Genomic DNA, 19,596 nt, shown 5'->3' with positions numbered 1-19,596 from the left:
GACCAGTGATCAGTGGTGTTTCTCAGAGATCAGTGTTGGGACTGATCCTGTGGTGCAGCTGACATGCCAATGACACCAAGCTGTGTAGCCTGGTTGATACGCTGGAGGGAAGAGATGTCATCCAGAGGGACCTTGACACTCTGGACAGATGGGCCGATGCCAACTTCATGAAGTTCAACAAAGCCAAACGTAAGGTCCCGCACCTGGGTCGGGGCAATCCCATGCACAGCTACAGTTTAGGCAAAGAATGGATTGAGAGCAGCCCTGCAGAGAAGGACTTGGGGGTGTTGATTGACAAGAAGCTCAACATGAGCCTGCACTGTGCACTCGCAGCCCAGAAAGCCAACCGTATCCTGGGCCGCATCAAAAGGAGCGTGACCAGCAGGTCAAGGGAGCTGATTTTCCCCTCTACTTCGCCCTCATGAGACCCCACCTTGTGTACTGTATTCAGCTCTGGGGCCCCCAAAATAAGGATGTGGACCCCTTGTAGCGAGTCCAGAGGAGGCCACAAAGATGATCAGAGGGCTGGAGTACCTCTCCTAACAGAGACTGAGAGAGTCGGGTCTGTTGAGTCTGTAGTAGAGAAGGCTTAGGGGAGACCTCATAGCAGCCTCCCAGTATCTGAAGGGGGCCTACAAGGACGCCAGAGAGACAGTATTCATAAGGGACTGTGGTGACAGGATAAGAGACAATGGGTTCAAACTTAAACAGGAGATTTTGGTTAGATATAAGGAAGAAATTCTTCATGAGGGTGCTGAGGCACTGGCACAGGTTGCCCCATTGTTGTTGTTGCCCCATCCCTGGCAATGTTCAAGGCCAGGCTGCACAGGGTTTAGGGCAACCCGGTCTAGTGCGAGGTGCCCCTGCCCCACGGCAGCAGGGTTGGAACTAGATGATCTTAAGTCCTTTCCAACCCAAACCATTCTATGATGTCCCTTTACAAAACTGCAACTTTGTAAAATTCTTCAGAGATTCATGACAACTAGCCTTTATATAATTTAAAATAGCATTAAAATGCAAAATATTGGGAAAGTATCATTCACATGTAGCTCAGCATTCGGCTGCATAAAAGCCAGAAAACCTGTTGGTCCATCTTTCTCCTTCCATTCCCATTTGGGAGAGCAGTGTAATTTCCTCCATCCTCAACAGCTAAGTTTCTGGAATTTTCTTTTTGGCATAGATGGGAAAGTGATAAAGCCCTGGGTAAATCCATGAAGGAAATAACAGTGCTGTAGTCTATATGCTTAGTGGCAACCACAGCCACAACTGCATGGGGAATTACACTGCTGGCTGGCACAGAAGAAGCAACCTCATCACACAAGACCGAGGTGATGAAGGCAGAGAGGATTTAGGATCCTCTGTTCAAATTGATGGATTCATATTGGATTAAACGTGGCAAGAAAGGGTGATGACACTGCACAACCAAAGAGCTGTAAGTACTGGAGAGCCACCTTGCTGACAAATGCTGAACACTCACTGGACTGAACAAGATACACCCAGTATGGAAAAATATCATCTGATCATAAGATAGATGCTCTAAGACAAAAACACAGACATATTTGACTATATTATGACAGCAGAAGCTCCTTAAGTTTTTAGTCTAACTCTTCTTTTTACTTGACTGAGCAGTCAGCAATTTTAAGAAAAATAACAAATACAATGGATTTAAAAAAAGAATACTATTTTCAGCAATTCAAACAAATTTTATTTTGGTTTCCGTTAAGCTGAAAAGAGGCATCCAACTGAACCTAAGGATGAGCCACCCATTGAATATCTGTTTTCCCACAAATTATGTTGCCACCAGATTTGACATTAGAATTCAGGGAAGCAAAACCACCACTGTAACGAAAAGTATTAGTGCAGTAGAGATCCTTACAGGAAGACTGTGGTAAAAAATATACCCTAAATTTTATTCATCAAAAGCAACTCCCTCATCTGCAGTAGATAACTTCTATCCCAGTAGCCACTCCCAGGAAATCATAACAAGCACTCAACAAAAGCAGTTCAGACTGATAAAATAAATTAAATTATTCAACAGAATTTAAGGGATAGGGTCTCCCTTCTCCTATCCTGGGTAGGATATCATTTACAGACGTCCAGCAGTTTTCTCCCAAAGCTCTTCTGAAAGATGGCAGATTCATTTTTTGTGGATATTTTTTCCACTTCTCAAATGAATATACAAAGAGAAAGTAATTCATCTGTGTCAAATCTGTGTACTGTTATCCCACTAAAACTGACAAAAGAGTTTTGGTTCTAATAAAATAATGTAATGGAACACAAAAAAAAGAACACAAAAAGAAAAACAGTACATATGGTACACAGTATCTGACCCAAAGTTTACTGAAGTCAGTAGGAACCTTCAGAGCCTTCCCAAACTACAATATAAAGCAGTTGCATAAGCCAGGAAACACAATACACTCTTGTAACATTAATAAGAAATTTTATCCTTAAATAAAACAATACCAAAACCAAACAAAGGAAAGCCTCTAGAATACAACATAACTAAATTCAGCTGCTCACTCCAACCACTGTGATCATTTTATGTTACAAAATCAATCTCCAGCAATGGCTAAAACGTATGGGGGAAAGCATAAACAAAGCACATAGAACTGACACTTCTGTTATATACTTGCAGCTCTCAGCACTTCACTGTGGAAATCCTGCACCAAAAGCCTGTCTAGATCTCCTTATTTAATATTTACCAATGAAACTGTACTTCACAGTCAGTGTATCTTTTTTTCTTTCCACCTCACAATTCAGGCCTCCTCAGCATCTCATGCTTTAGCTACAGTGCAAGTTCTACAATTTCCTCCTTCAGTGAAAAACACCCCAAACCCTTCATGTTAAACTCTGCCCTGGAACACTTCACATATGAGAAACAAAAATAGCTTGTTTCTATTAAACTTATTATGATAATTGTGTTCTAGTGTACCAGCAGTCATTCCCCCCTCCCAGGCTGAAGAAATGTTGCTTAGTTAGGTTTACTTCAAATTGCCACCATTCTATGACAGGGTATGCTTTACAGGCTTGGCTAGCACTGAGGCTATGGGTACCATATGTTTCAGGTTGGTCCTAAATTTTCTTTTGCCACAATCTCCAAAATTCTGTTTCTCCTTTTAATTACACCAGCACTGAGATACCGTTTGCAGACTTGCAATGACTCTCAAAACAAGCAGTAACAGCCTCTTGTGGCAGATACACAGCTATGGCTTCACTCGGCTTCATGATTACCATCATTCTGCATTTATTTGACCCTGTCTTTAATCTGAATTTATTGCCTCGATACCTATGGTGGGATCTCTTTCTCCTTATCTGAAAGGTCTATAGCATAATCTCCTGTGTCTGAGCTAGACATCTTAATAACTTTTATACCCATAATGTCTTTCAGACGGCATTCAAAATAGGACAGATGACTCATACCACTAAAATACGTACGTGTGTCCAGCAACCCTCTAAAGTACGCCTTAAGAATCAATTCAGATAAAAGTTTCATAGTGTTAGAAAAATCCCAGCTTTCTATTCTGAAATTCTACAATTTAGAATGACCTCTGTGTCTGACAGCCCTGAATAATTATGTTATTAACCCACTGGCAACCCTCTTTTTAAAATAAAAAATAACTATTTACTTCTGCCCTCTGTTTTATTCTTAAAGATTGCCATTACACTTGCCATCTTCTGTTCCTCAGGATGAATAAAGATTATATTCAGCAGTTCATGTCACACCTGACTTCTTTCAGACAACTTAAGGAGGAGGACCATTCAGTTTTAGACATCTGCTATTGTTCATCCCAAATTCAAGTTTCTTTTTAAGCTAATGGATTTCTGTAAGTCTGGGCTAAAATTCATTTTACTGACACTGTTAACTTGAGATAGTTTTTTACTTATTCCCTGTAAATAATTGCTCATGAAAAAGAATCTCTCTGACCTCATTTATAGAGGACATTAATACAAACAGTTCATTAGTTCTTCTTGTATGTACTTGTTTTTCCTCAACGCTCTAATTATGCCTTGATCAGGTTTTTTCAACACTACATTCCTGGAGGCTTTTTGCTTCCGATGAGTTTAGCTCCTAGTTCTATGCTTTTAGCAAAGTCAAAATAATTACTTAAAGCGATTCTCTCCAGATCATTTTTCTTATGAAAGCTTACTTCTAGGCCTGCAAAGCTCAAACTCTTTTCCATTCTCCTTACTTGGATAAGACAAGTACTTTTTAAATAATGTCTGGGTTCTGGACTTGATTTTTCTTTTAACCTCCAGAAATTCTTTATTCTTCTGTTCACTCACCCTTCAATTTAATTTTAATTAATTAAATACAATTTTAGCCTGCTTTGGGAGGGTGTCCACCCCCTTAGAATGTTTTCCCCAGAGTCATACATGTGCAATTAGCACTGAGCACTGAACATGCTCAGAAAGTCAAACATTATTTCCGGTTTGAAGCTTGGAATCAGCAAATACATGAATACACAAATAATACTTTTTCACAAAGTTTAGAAATTTCAGGGGCAAGCCAAGCACATAAATGCACATACATTTCACAGAAAAGCACCAATGGCCTTTCATTTCAGTTTGAAAAATCCAAGTAAAAAAATATTTCTCTTTTTGAGAGCACTCTCCACTGTGTATTCATAGGGGCACAGCAAACATTTACTATTGCCAAATTCATGAGCCTCAAATAAGCCTGGTTTTATTTTCACGTCTCTGAAAAGAATCGGAGCACAAAAAGCAATCCGTAAACTGCTCATTGGAAGTAGTCACATGAAAACATCAGACCAAACACAGGACAGATTAAGCACATTAATATCGATTTCAGAAAGACACATTAATATCGTGTCCTTATATTTTCATTTACTTGTAAATGTTTCCATGGCAGATATGCTAGTTAATTCTAGTTAATAGTTTGCACTATTACACGGCTTGAAGCAAAGTTTTATGTGCTTAGACATTTTTTTTTGAAGAGAAGGTAAATCAGGAAATCAAATACTGCCAAGAAGATGTGTTTATTTAATTGGATCCCCAAGGGCATCATTTTTTTGAGTATGCCAGTGAATAAGAACATCTCCCAGAAGCAGCTGAATTGAAATGCATAAACCACACTAAATTCTGATAATCTCTACAGAAGGATTTCCTGCCACATGGTTTATAGCATCAGATTAAATATTTTTTACTGGGCACTGTCGTGGTCTTCCCGATTGTTCTAAGTATTGGCTAAGGGAGGAGATTTTTAAAAGGAAAACAAACAAACCAACCAAAATCTACTTTCTAAGACCCTGTCTGCCTTCTAAATAAATGGAAGAAACTAATTCTGTCTGTGATGATACTCATTCCATGCTAATAAGCTTTTTCAAAACCTGCTCAACAGTGCACAAAATACTGGAGCAGCAAACCCGGTAAAATCTGAAGCATGCTAGAGAAAGTGTGTCGTAGCTACTGGAAATCATCTCTGTCAAACACTTCAATACCAAGCACAGAAAGCGTATTTTTATTACTCACTTTGGATGACAGAAATTAACAGTTCCATTTGCATTGCACTATCTGTGAGTTGGACCCTCTTTCAAGTAGAGTCACTCATGGAACCATGGTGTATAAATCTGTGTGGCCTGTGAGTGTAAATTATCTCATTAACCAGGATGTCCTGATGGAATTTTAGTTTTCTTCAAATCTCATTGATTCTTGTAACTCCTAGATGGAAGAGTTATGCTACACACTAAGAAAATGCTTCTTGTATTTGTAACTAATTAGGGGAAAACCTGCTTTGTTGGGCACAAGTAACCTATTGATATACAACACTCTAAGAGTAGTCACCTCAAAAGTGTCAAATTTTACAGGCAGAACAACATAATCACCTCTATGAAGGTGCATGCAAGTTGCCACCACTGATAACATTTACCAGGACCATCTTACAATAGACTTGATTATTACTCAAGACAGAGTTCTCAACCAAAAGCAACATACCTAGAGCACTGAGGCCTCAGGTCCTCCCTGACATTTCAAATAATAAAATATTTAATTAAAAAGCCAAACACACAACACCTTACCTTTGATGCCATACGCATGAACAGTGAGTTTTGATCCTCTGCTGTCCTCATCTTCTCATTTTTGACCAAATCCTTCAGGTCCATACTATCATCATCCTGAAAATACCTTACTCTTTCTTTATCTACATGAGTAGGGATCTAGAAGCAAACATATTGAAAATAAATATTAAACTAGTGAGAATGATCAACTATAAAATTCAGATCTTACTAATTTCAGGAAGTTTAAAGAATCATGAATCAAGCTAAGCACATCTGAAACAACTGGGCTTGCTGCTTCATTTCACTTAAGGAAAAGAGCATTTCCCACTTTCTTCAGTTGCATCAGTACACTGAAATAAAAATATAGCCTCTTCCTACAATTGCTGTATCTATCATATCCTTAAGCTACCAGAGCTACAATATTACCATTCAGGAAAGATGAAAACAAAGAAAGAAAAGTGAAACAGTAGATCAGCTCACAAAAAACAGACTATTCCAAAAAGTAATCTTCATTATTTACAGAAGCTTTTGAACTGTCAAGTCACAGACACTACTGAAACACAGCAATCACAGTACTGAAAACTTGATAAATGTGGTACCTCTGCTGGGAAATGTTGTCATCTTAGAGTGTACAAAAGAACAGAGTTTGTCCTTTAGAGCAGGACTAAATTAAATCCTGAAGGAGTATAGGGAATGCTCATTAACATAAAACAAGATCATATTTTCCAAAGTAGAAAACAATAGGAGGATGGCAAGCTACTCCTCACCCTCTTGTGCCTTTCACTCCTCCATAGCAGTGTTACAAATGGATCTGTCCTACTAATCAAGAACATGCTTGCTAGAAATATAAGTATTGTTACCTCCTCTTACAGCAAAAAGATCAAAATATTAGGTTATTCACTGTTGCAAGCAAACACTGTTCCAGTTTCCAAACTTCTCACTGTTCCTCCTCAAAACCACTGTTGCAAAGATTAGGTAAAAATTTTTATTATCAGCAGTAGCAGTATTTTTGATCAGAATCAAATAAAAGCAAAAGAAAATTAGCCCCTGAGACTTGAATATGTCAATAAAATCATATTTTGGAAATGTTCACCTCTGCTAATCTTCATTATTTACATAACTTTACGTAATAGAAACTCCTTGGAGAAGAGACTGTGAGAACTTGAAAAACTTACTTTTTCTTGAATGTGTATTTAAATACATCCTAAAGTCATCCCTAGGGAAACACAGCCTGAAAATAAACTTAATCTATGCTTAATAAATACATACTCTAACACTTAATTACAATCATCTTCTGACAGGAACGTTTTAACTACCTATTGACATTCTGGTAAGACACTCATATTACTCATCATAAAACTATAAAATCATTTTAGAATTACACTTTAATACACTTGTAAAACTTACCATCTGTCGCTTTCTCCTTCCTCCTTTGGACTCCTGTGGTTCATCTGGTGCGGTCACAGGCCATGCCCTTCCACTTTGATCTGTTCTGACAAGGACCACTTGTTCTGCTTCTTGATGTCTTGAAGGCTGTGTCAGGTTTTAAAACATATTTTAAAAGAGTTGACACAGACAAAACCAAAAGAAACACCTAATCCACACTAAATTAAATATTTCGAATTCTAAAGAGTAAATAGCATTCTTAAATTTTGTGTGTTCATTATAATTCAAAGCAGACACTATTACCTCACACAAGGTTCCTTTTCCACTTTCAAAAAGAACAGAATATTAAACATATATTCAGCTAGTTAAGTGCAGAGTTAACAAATCTTTTCCTAAAAGAACCAAGTTTGTATTCTTGGTACTTTCCCATAAAGCCTTATCCCCGGAAGAAATACAATGCTTCTGAAGACTCAAATAGATAATATTGAATTAATATACACTGCCACTATTATAACAGGATATTCCCAAAAATCATTGGAAATTTCAGCAAGTTACCACTTCTGGGCTTTTTGTGGTCTGTGGGTGTTGTGTTGTGTTTTGTGTGGTTTGGTGTATTTTTTTCTTTTCAAAACTCGGCTAACAAAAAAACATTAGCTATAGATTTTCAACAGATTCCACTAGATCTGACTTTTCCTATACTGCACCTACCACTGATACAGATTGCTTTCATCAGAGTGTAATAATGATAATATTTTAATCTTGATTATAGGGTATGCAGAATAGGAAATACAAACAGCTCAACAAGTACCTCTCTCTATGGTGAAGAGAGATGAGTAGATGTACACTGGTTATTTAGGTCGGATTAAATTATAGACTGAGGCAGAAGTAACAACATTTAAATCATCTGTTCATGTGCCAAAATATACAGAAAGAAAAACAAGTGTTTACCTGATATACAATCATAGAATAGTTAGGGTTGGAAAGGACCTTAAGATCATCTAGTTCCAACCCCCCTGCCATGGGCAGGGACACCTCACATATATGTCAAATAAGTCATTTAAATGCCTCTGGATGGCAAACATATTCAGTCTCACATAAATTTCCTTCATACATAGTTACTGCTTCTACATACCAAAAAGAAATTTTGGAATTATGAGGAATTATCTTCTAACCCTGACTAAACCAAACTCTTGAAGTTCTGGAGATGTAAGAGGCATCCTCAGGACATGGCAACAAGGAAACCTTTCACACACCAATCTTTGGTCCTTACGGTAGAATAGAACCACCAGTTCATCTGCCAGAAGAGCAGCACAGTAGGGCACAAGCAACCCAGATTTTGCATGTATTGAGGGCAAGTACTGATACAAATGCTGACAAACTTGGCTAGGAGTGTTGCTCTACCAGATCTTCCACTCAGAAATTTTAAAAACCAGCCTAATCAGGCTCACGGAAGTCAGCAGCTGCCTTGGCTGCAGCAACCAAGAGGTAGTGGAGCTTAAGATTCTAAGGGAAGTCAGAAAGGCAAATAACAGGGCAAAGAAAACCCCCTGGATTATAGGAAAATGCTCTTCATTTTATTCACGGATCTGCTTGGCCTGATCTCATGAGGGATGGTCATGAATGACAAAGGTGCCCAAGAGAGCTGGCTGATCTTCAAGGACAAATAATAATGAAGCTCAAAACCAAAATGGAATCTTCCAGAAGGTGGAACCTGAGACAAGTCACCCAGGAGGACCACAGAAGCACTTTAATGAGACAAACAGCACTAAATGTACATTTTACCATCTTACAACTGGTGTAAGAGTTCAAAAACTCTAAGTAGGAGCCACCTGATCTAGAAATAGTGCAATCAGTCAATGGAATCCTTTGTCTGAGATACATCTTTTATTTAAACTGAATAAAGCCTAAGAGGAAATTAATGATAAATGGTGTTATTTTCCTTATTTTCCTTTCATTATCCCTGTCAGCATTTTGAACATAATTTTGGGGGATTTTTTTGCTATACTGGAGTTCACAAAGCACCACATTCCAGCACCCAAACTACACAGAAGACAGGACCCAGAACTAGTCTTCTGCTTTGAGTTTTTTAAACTTTCATTTCAAACTTGATTTCAAGCAGATTGTTAACTGAAGAGGTATCGCAAGATCCATGTCACAACTTATATAAAAAAGTGCGTGTCCATTCTGCATTACGCTCCTAATCTCTACTTCAGTTGAAGGGTGAGGAAGAAAAACACACGCACAAAAACCCCCTGATGGCTATGACTGACAGTTCCTCTGAGATGATATTACAAAGATGAAAAACAGAGCAGCTGTGAACATATTAAAAGTTGGATATCAGAAAGAAAGAAGTTCACAGTATGGTCCTTACCAGTAGACAGAGATACAAAAGGTCAATATGAAAACTCCTGGTAATGCTGATTTTTCTTTATCAGAACCCAAGAAGCAAGCTGCCAATTGCTTGGCTTCAGATCAATCTGTCAGCCAGTGACATATGAATGGATAGTAAAATCATCATCACTCATCTGAGCACAGAGAAGATCCCTCAATTTCCTTGTACAATGGCATGCTGGGCTAAGTACCCTTATCCCTTCATTTCATCCCTGGTTGACTTCATTCATATCCAGGGCTCATTAACACTCTTGAATTTGTTAAAAAGGGCTGCAATCAGAGATCCATTTCAGAAAAATATACCCTTTTGTAAAAATAATCTGGAGGAATATCATCCACTCATTTAACTTCACTGCAGCTCAGGAAGATTACAAGACTATCTCCCGTGACTTCTCTAGCCATCAAGCAGAGAAAGCAGGAACAGCCTGGAAGTAGGGACACAGCTGTACAGCAGGAGTGAAGAATAGACATGGAGGACTCATTAAGCCAGACAGAATTTATCAGCATGTATGAAAATAGAGCATTATCATATAGCTCAGTGATGAAGGCACTCTCATGGATTCCAATCCTTCAGACAAAACACGAGGGAGTAGAATTAATATATCCATCTCCCAAATGACTCCTTGAATACTTCATTAAACCTTACATCTCAACTATTGCAAACTCCATTTCTAGGTTGTCCTGGATTCAGCAGTAGCAGTCATTTTTTCCCCTTCTTGGTAGCTGGTGCAGTGCTGTGTTTTTCACTTTTGGTCTGGGAACGGTGCTAATAGCACCGATGTTTTTAGTTACTGCTCAAATATTTGGTCTGCCCAAGGACTTTCTGAGCCTCATGCTCTGCCAGGGAGGCGGGAAAGCCAGGAGGAAGGAGAGACAGGACACTGACCCAAACTAGCCAAAGAGGTTTTCCATACCACAGCACGTCATGCCCAGTATGTAACTGAGAGTTACCCGGAAGGGCACGGACTCTCTTTTGGGGTCGGACTCGTTTCAGTGGGTGGTATTGTATTCTCTTCCCTTGTTATTTTCTCTTATCATTATTATCATTGGTGGTAGCAGCAGTGATCTGTGTTATACCTTAGTTACTGGACTGTTCTTATCTCAACCCATGGGAGTTACATTCTTTCGATTCTCCTCCCCATTCTTTCGGGAGCAGGGAAGGGAGAAAAGAAAGAAAGAAAGAAAGGGGGGGGGGGGGGGGGGGGGGGAGTGAAGGAGCTATGTGTCTGGGTTTAAACCACAACAGTTTAAAACTCACAGTTGCACCTTACAAAATTGTTACCAGTGAAGTACTCATGTCCCACGTGCTGTTCCATATCACTCCCTTTTATGTGCCCAGCCCTCATTCATCAGCAGATGAAGGTATGCTTCAGGGCATACCATCCCACCAACAACCTTCTCATTTGGAATGGAATTTACTACCTTTCAGCTTTCAAGCTGACAGACATCCATTCAGATGATGGATGTCCTGTCAAGAGCCAGGTCAGCTCAGCTCCTTCCAAAACAGGGACAACAGTACATTCCCACTTATTCTCAGACTTAAATAAGGATATATGCATATGCCCTGACCCCCCCAAAATAATACTTTAAAAAGGCAGAAATTCTTCACCAGAAAAAAAAAGTATTTAACTTTTTAAAAGCATATCTATTAAAAAAAAAAGAAAAACCTTTAAAAAGCCTGAGAGCTTCTTGATTGCACTATCAGATTTGTCAGATCTTATAAACAACTTTATTAACCTCAATTTGAAGCTATTTTCCAACAAACAACTGATGTCTGCTTTACATCTGTTACCCTTGCCTAATGAAAGCTTGTCCCAAAAAACCCAGTGAAGTCTGAGAATTCTGTAGATATTGAAATATGCTAGCTTCAACAGCTTAACTATATTTTTCCATGAAAAGTCATCACATGAAGGCAGTAGTTATGGACCAAAAAGCTGTCTAGGTAAGCCAAACTTCACTCTTCTGTATCACCAAAGGCAACTCTCTTTTTACAAAGGAAACCAAGATGTTCAACACTGGTCTGGCTCCAATAACAATAATGGTATTTTCAGAGAATTCACATACAACACTACTTACTTTTTCTGCAGCCACCTGATATGTGACTCAGATGTTAGTTTTGTACAAGATAAGGTGTTTTCTCTCTACTGAGAGCGGGTGCAGAGGTAATTCATTGCAACATGAGAAAAAAGCTGTATGCTTCTGCCCCACTCTTGCTACGTGCTAAAGGTCAACCCTGGCTAGAGATGCAGACTGCCAGAGGGGGGCACGACTGGGTTTTCGTGATATCACTGTGCTGCTCAGACAGGTGTGAGACCTAGCTATCATTACAGCATTAAAAGCACTATTAATCTGAAAACATAACAACAAAAAAAAAACAATCAGCATTAGATGAAAAAGAGGATAACAGGTTGCAGAAAAAAAATATAATAGGAGCAAAAAAGACTGTACAGCATGTTTTTAAATGGGATATAAATGCAAATGGAGTATTCTGGATATATTAACAAAGAGGTAACCAATGCAAGTTGCTAAGGAATTCGTTATTTATTTTGGCATATGAAAAAAAAACAACCAATAGGTAGACTTTTGTGAAACTGTTATGCTTAAACAACCTGTGACTTAGCAAGGCTCAGTACTGTGACAGACAGTAGAAACAATTTTAAAGGTTGAAGGAGATGGGGAAGAGGAAAGCTAAAGAAGCTGCAAAGTGCTTCCATTTCTCCACATGCAAGACTTCAGTTGGCCTTACATCCTATTTGGGGCATTACACTTCAAGAAAGATGTAACGTAACAGAAGAGAAACTGGAAAAAAGCAAGAATTACTAGAGGTCACATAAAAAGTTAGAAGAGAATGAAGACAAAATTAGGGAACACACGCTGGTAGGCTGAAAAAAATGAAGAAGTTTTGTCAAAATATAGTATGTGATGAATAAGAGGAAAACAAAAAGGGTTAAATTGCAAAAGAAATGCAAGTTGCATTTTAGGAAGGCTCCTGAACATTAACGACTGTTGAACAACAGTACAGTTGCCTAAGAAGAATATGGAATCATCATCATGGGGGGACTGAGGTTCGGTTTTTGGTTTTGTTGGGTTTTGGGTTGGGTTTTTTTTTCCTAGCCAAGATGGAGTAAAAGAACCACGGATGTGTACAATGGAACTATAGAGGAAAATAGTAATGCATTAGAAAGTTCTAATGAGGGATTTCAGCAGGCTCTCAGTTACTCAACATGGAATCACACAGAATAAAACATCTGGATACAATACATATTAAACTCTTTGACTCAGAACCCTACAAGGGTTTTATGAGTTTTGTGAGGGTTTGGGGTTTTTTCCTAATTTCAAAGCGTCCAAAGTCCTGGCATGAGGCATATGAGAGTGACCATAACATATTTAGATTTAATATTCCAGAGAAAAGGAAAAGGAAAAAAAAAAATCATAGTAATATTTAGCTTTAGAAGACAAAGTGCAAAAAAGGAAGTGGTCTATCAAAGCGAAAGTAAAAAGGGCAGATAAAAGGATAAAATAATGGATTACGGACAGCATGAAGACTAATGTTGAAGGCATACTAGAGACTAAAAGTAAATGAATACTGCAAACCAAAATGAATCCAATGGACCAAACGATTCAGGCATGATTATTCAGATTAAAGGTGTTATTAGAGGTAATGGCATCTTTCAGAAGTAAAAACCCTGACTAAATATAACTGAATGCAACACAGCATAAATATAGAAAGTTAAATGTATTCACATAAAAGGGCAAGACAAAAGTTGATTTTGAGGAGGATCTTACTAACAATAATTACTGAAGCTATTTCTAAACACATCAGACACAGAGAGCTTTCTAGTAGAAAAAACAAAACAAAACAACCCATGCTCAAATGGTTACAACAGTATCAGAAGATGACATTTGAATAATAAATTATTTTCATTCTAAATATAAGCTTTTCCCATTCAACAACTTCCCCCTCCCTTCTTTAAAAAAATAATAAACTTTAGGAATCTTCTTTAAATTGAAACATCAGTAAAAAGAGTTTTCAAGCAAACTGCCATAAGAGATGATCTTCACTAGAGCTCCCAAAAAAGAATTCCAATACATCATGTCCAAATCCTTCAGCATGCAATGTATCATTTAAATAGGTCTCATTACAAAAATAATGGGAGGGTTGCAATTACAACAGAAACCTTTAACATATGCCAAAGGCTGATTCTGGGAATTACAGTGCAATGGAGCATCTAAAATTTGTAATGAACAAGCTCACACAAGTGTAATAAAGACCAGCACTCTCCCATAACTGAACAAATGTGGCACACTGGGCAAGAGCCTTTGCAGGGAAAAGCCACGACTGACAGAAACATTAGACTTTTCTGAAGGATTTTCAGGGATCAGTGTTGGGACTGGTCTTGTTCAACATCTTTGTTGCTGACATGGACAGTGGGATTGAGTGCACCCTCAGCAAGTCCGCTGATGACACCAAGCTGTGTGGTTTGGTTGATACACTGGAGGGAAGGAATGCCATCCAGAGGGAACTTGACATGCTTGTGAGGTGGGCTGATGCCAACCTCATGAAGTTTAACCATGACAAGTGCAAGGTCCTACACCTGGGTCAGAGCAATCCCAGGCACAGCTACAGGTTGGGCAGAGAAGAGATTCAGAGCAGCCCTGCCGAGAAGGACCTGGGGGTGTTGGTTGATGAGAAAATGAACATGAGCTGGCTTCAGTGTGCACTTGCAGCACAGAAAGCCAACTGTATCCTGGGCTGCATCAAAAGGAGCGTGACCAGCAGGTTGAAGGAGGTGATCCTGCCCCTCTACTCTGCTCTTGTGAGACCTCGCCTGGAGTATTGTGTGCAGTTCTGGTGTCCTCAACATAAAAAGGACATGGAACTGTTGGAACAAGTCCAGAGAAGGGCCACGAGGATGATCAGGGGACTGGAGCACCTCCTGTATGAAGACAGGCTGAGAAAGTTGGGGCTGTTCAGCCTGGAGAAGAGAAGGCTGTGTGGAGACCTCATAGCAGCCTCCCTGTATCTGAAGGGGGCCTATAGGGATGCTGGGGAGGGACTCTTCATTAGGGACTGCAGTGATAGGACAAGGGGTAATGGGTTAAAACTTAAACAGGGGAAGTTTAGATTGGATATGAGGAAGAAGTTCTTTACTGTAAGGGTGGTGAGGCACTGGAATGGGTTGCCCAAGGAAGTTGTGAATGCTCCATCCCTGGCAGTGTTCAAGGCCATGTTGGACAAAACCTTGCGTGGCACAGTTTAGTGTGAGGTGTCCCTGCCCATGGCAGGGGGGTTGGAACTAGATGATCTTAAGGTCCTTTCCAACCCTAACTATTCTATGATTCTATGATTTAGAGGATCATGGATACCAATCTAACTGAAAGAGTGTACTTAAAAGTCATGTTCTATCTGTTGATATTTTCTTTACACAAGAATGGAGTAACTACTTTATTTACTACTACCAAACTGTGTAATTGCCCAGGGAAGCTTTACAAATATTCCAGGAACTGTTATAATCTTTCATAAAAGAGGCAATAATAATCTTTTTCTGTTTATGTAGAGATTCACTTGAACCTGGCTTTTTTCTTCTGTTTTAGCTTGGTTTTAATAACTGGAGAATGCAGTATTTCTTCATGCAGTAGCATGGCATTACATAGCTCACTTTAAACAAGTTTCTGAATTAATGACATCGTATAAATATTATTAAATATTAAACATACTAAGCTATCTTATAAACAGAAATATTGGTGACAGTCATCTAATTATTCATTAATAAATATAATCAGATAAATATTATCTCTGCTTCTGTAAGTGCAACATAGGTATCAAAATGTACTTTAAATATGATATATATTATTAAATATTGAAACTGGAGAAAAGGTTCAATAATCTTGTGATGACTGCTACACAAACTATAATTTACAGTCTGAAACAAACAAAGATGGTGTGTATTTACAGAATGACAGGGGAATTGTTTGTTGCCATTACTTAAGTAACACGAATTTTTACTTCAGGCCAATTAGATATGCAAAGTACACAGTTGTTCTCACCAAACATACAAACCACTATACAGCAATTAACACCCAACTGAACAAAAGAAAGCAGACAAGTCTGGTTTTAAAAGATAAATGTTTTAAATTAAATACATAAATAAATAAAATGCAGATCTGAAAAAGATTTTTGAACTCTCCAGAGATGATGCCTGTTCCATAATCCAGCAGGAGGAAATGGAAAAGCTCTGCCACCAGGTGCACAGCTTAATTTGAGGAACAGACACTGGAGTAGCTGAACACAGGGAGTAAGCAGGCCAAACATCTGAGGTAGGATCTACTCAATTGGAACTGGGTTTTAGTGTTAATAGCTAAAGAGAATAAAATATTTTTAAGAGTCAGTATATTGTGGGACAGCAACTAGAGCTAATAAAAACAAACATGTCTTTTTTAATTACTGAGCCAACAGAAAGCTGCAGGCCGCACGAGTTGAGAGCTGTCTGCAAACGTTTAATGACAGCTTCACCAAAGTGGTATAAGCTAATGAAGGAGTAACAAAGCTCTGCAACTGTCTTCAGCAAGGAACAAACTTCTACAACCAAATACCAGCTATGGACAAATTAAGACGCTGGACCAGGCATACTGCCTGCTTACTTTCTCTTACAGTCTATGGCAAATGGAAATGCTTGGAATATTGTCTTATCCTCTACTGGAGAAGTCCACCCTTATAACATCAAGTAAGTGCCTAGAAGACATCTAGCACTTCTCAGAGTGTCCCACATTGCTATTTCCTACATTCACTATCTCCTGTTCTCTTCCATTATTCTTTCTTCTCCCATTTTAGTTACCCTTCTGGTAGGTTCTCAGGTTGCATTTACACATGATCACCACCATTATCAAAAGGATGAGTCAATTTCATCTAGAAAGAGCAGTCTGTCTCCTTCAGTGCTGATATAAGGGCATGTCTCACAATTGAGGAATCAGTGTAGTCAGTATCTGGATTCCCCATGTAAAATCATCTTCAAAGCATCTAAGATATACTTCAGGTTCTGCCCTTTGTTGTGAATAATGGAACTGTCAACCTTGAGGTAATGCTTATAAAATCAGTGGGTAGACCATTCTCTATAAGAAGACCAAGGTTTAGCTCTCACAGCAAGATGAAGTTAAAATGGTCTCAAGTCTGTAGCAGCAATCCGTTGTATAAAACTCGCATTCTTTGATTTCCAATGAAAATTAAGAGAAATAGAAGCATGTGGAAGGGAAGCAAGAGTAAACTTCTGTCTAGGTTAAAATTTGAGTATTTCCAGACTCAGTAAACATAGTAATAAGCATCACTATTACAACAACAAAACATATTAAAATAACATAAAAATGGGATTAAAAAAAGGTTTTACAGGATCAGAAGGTTGGTCTGCCATAATCATGACCTTGTGCTTAAAAGTGAGGAGAAGCATTAGAAAATCTAATGCAGGCTGTAACACAGAAATTAACTAGTTTACATAAGAGTATCTTCATCAGGTAGTGCTAGGTTTATCTATAAAGCATGAGACTAAAGAAAAAGACACCAAAAAAACCCCCACATTAGTTACTTAGACAACCACTCGTCATTTAGGTTCTACCCTTTCTTTCCCCAGGTCAGTGAGTGACATAGGTTAGTAACGTGTTATGTAAATAATTTTGTCTTATCGTTATAAAACTGGTTGCCCTTTAAATTCAACATTTTTTTTTTCCTTGTATTACAAAAAAAGGTTATTTAGCTAAACTGCTTATTATTCAGAATACCTGGCTTTCTTATTCATCTCCTCTTTATACTGGATACCTTCAATCATCCTGCACTCAAAAATCCTTCTTAGAGCATCTTTGAGACAGGGTGATCAGAATAGCATCCTGAGAGTAGAACGGCCACACACAAAAACCTGAGATCAAATTCACTAAGAGTTGTATTGCCAGCACGTGGAATTAAGACTGGAACTGGTAATGTGTAACTTACAGGAGCTTGCAATGTGTCCAGTGATCTGCCTAGTAATGGGAAAACTCTAACAATAATAATATTGGATGTCAAGAAGCCACATAACTTTGCAATTACTACTTTAAAAAAAGGTCTAAACATGCAGTTTGATATTTTAAGTTGTCAGCTACATTTCAAAATGGATAGTCACTTAACCAGATCACCAATGAGCCATGTAGGCATGGGGTGTAAGAAAATCTGTTAAATGAGATGACCAAATAGTTTGTTTATCTAGCAAGAACGTCTGATACACAACATATATACTCAGACCACAAAAAAAAAGAAAAGATTGCAGCATGCTGGTTCTTAAGTCCACAAATTCCTATTTCATCTTATCCAAGACAGAAATGTAACATAAAACCGAGAGGGTAGTAAGAAGCAGCTCTGGTATATAAAGTGTTTTCAGAGACTGTAGTATCAGAAAAACTGAAAGCAACAGATTAACCCAAATAAAAATAATAATTCAGACACATGAGGGAGCTGTACTTTTATCAGAAAGAGAAGCAGTCCAGCCTGAAAAAAATATTGTTAAAGGAGCATATGTAAAAAAGGGTTAAAGAAAAAAAAAAGCAGAGGAAGAATGAGTACAATTAGATGTTGCATCCTTTTGAGCTTCTACTCACATATATCCACACCCTCAAGCCATTATCATTCCTATGTATTTTCTGAGACATCAGAAGAAAGTGAAAGACTTAAAAAAGCAGGAAGCCTATAACATCTTCCTACCTAGACAGGCAGAACAGAATGACAAATTTAATACTGATGTTAGTAGTGGCACTTTCATTTCACACACCAGTGGAGAGCCCCCACTCTCCACAGCTGTCACTGCAGAACCAATGAAGAACCTCTAAAAATCCCATACGTGCAACCTCACAAACCATATCTCATTATCCAGATGTGCTGGCCCAAACCCAAATACTTTATTCCTTTTGAAGGATGGGTGCATAGTTTAAGTGCTCCTCTTAAACAGCCTATTTCTATAAAATACTTCTGCTTTACATTGGTAGCAACAGCTAACGAGACCTAACATGTAATTACACTAAAGACCAGATGGTCCCAATAGTCATTGGTTGATCAAATTCTCCTTTCAAAACCTAATTTTGAACACAATAATTGTGTTTCATTGCTTACACATACAAAAAAAATTGTTAATTTAGTGTTCACACTTTTATAAATGGCTTTACATGTAAACTATTTTAAGTCCATAAATGTTTAATACCGTTTATTTACCAAGGCTGTGCCAAGATCAGGAGAAGAATCAGTGAGGTTCTAACCTTCCGTTTCAGATTGGAAGATTCCACTGCACCAGAAAGGCTTTCCAGAAAGGTTTTTGCTTTTGTTTTTTCTTGGGTTTGGGGAGGTGTCAAATTTGTTAGGAAAACCAAAATTTACTCTGAGGAAACACAGTGAAAGGGTAGATACAGCAGTAAAAATACATAGAAATTCAACAAAGTATTAGGAGAAAAATAGAGCTAGAGAAAATGGCACCACCAGCTACAAGTGCTGCATGGCACTTTGATATGGCTTTTGCTTCTACTGTCAAAGCATACTCCAAAGCTTTTATCAGTTTGAACTCCAAGAAGCTTTATCCACTCTGTCCTTTTATACTGTTATATATACTGAAACCAGGAAGATACTTAACGGCATCTAGTTACTGATACAATTTCTCCAGTACTTTTTAAATTGTGAAAACCAATTTCTTATAAATTACATTAAGGAAGTTAAGCCACTTTGTCTTAATATGTGTTTGTCTTATAAATAATTCTTACTGTTCTCTTACTGACAGCAACAAAAGTTTGCACTGATGAT

The 19,596-nt window shown here is 38.2% G+C and overlaps 1 protein-coding gene across 4 annotated transcripts in view; it reads right to left on the bottom strand.

The window, feature by feature from the left end:
* Positions 1-19,596, bottom strand: part of CWF19L2 (CWF19 like cell cycle control factor 2) — a 75,575-nt gene that overhangs the window by 21,358 nt on the left and 34,621 nt on the right. For all 4 annotated transcript variants that reach the window (XM_057399733.1, XM_057399735.1, XM_057399734.1 and 1 more), the window contains 2 exons: positions 7,422-7,547; positions 6,036-6,173 (listed from right to left, as the gene is read on the bottom strand). In XM_057399733.1, coding sequence (XP_057255716.1) covers positions 6,036-6,173; positions 7,422-7,547 — 264 coding nt within the window. The remainder of the gene's footprint in view (positions 1-6,035; positions 6,174-7,421; positions 7,548-19,596) is intronic.

This window comes from Pezoporus wallicus, unplaced genomic scaffold (assembly GCF_028554395.1).
Source record: "Pezoporus wallicus isolate ANWC-B61680 ecotype Strahan unplaced genomic scaffold, APGP_CSIRO_Pwel_v1 scaffold_6446, whole genome shotgun sequence".
In the NCBI taxonomy this organism is placed as follows: domain Eukaryota; kingdom Metazoa; phylum Chordata; class Aves; order Psittaciformes; family Psittacidae; genus Pezoporus; species Pezoporus wallicus.
This window is presented reverse-complemented; position numbering and strand designations above follow the sequence as displayed.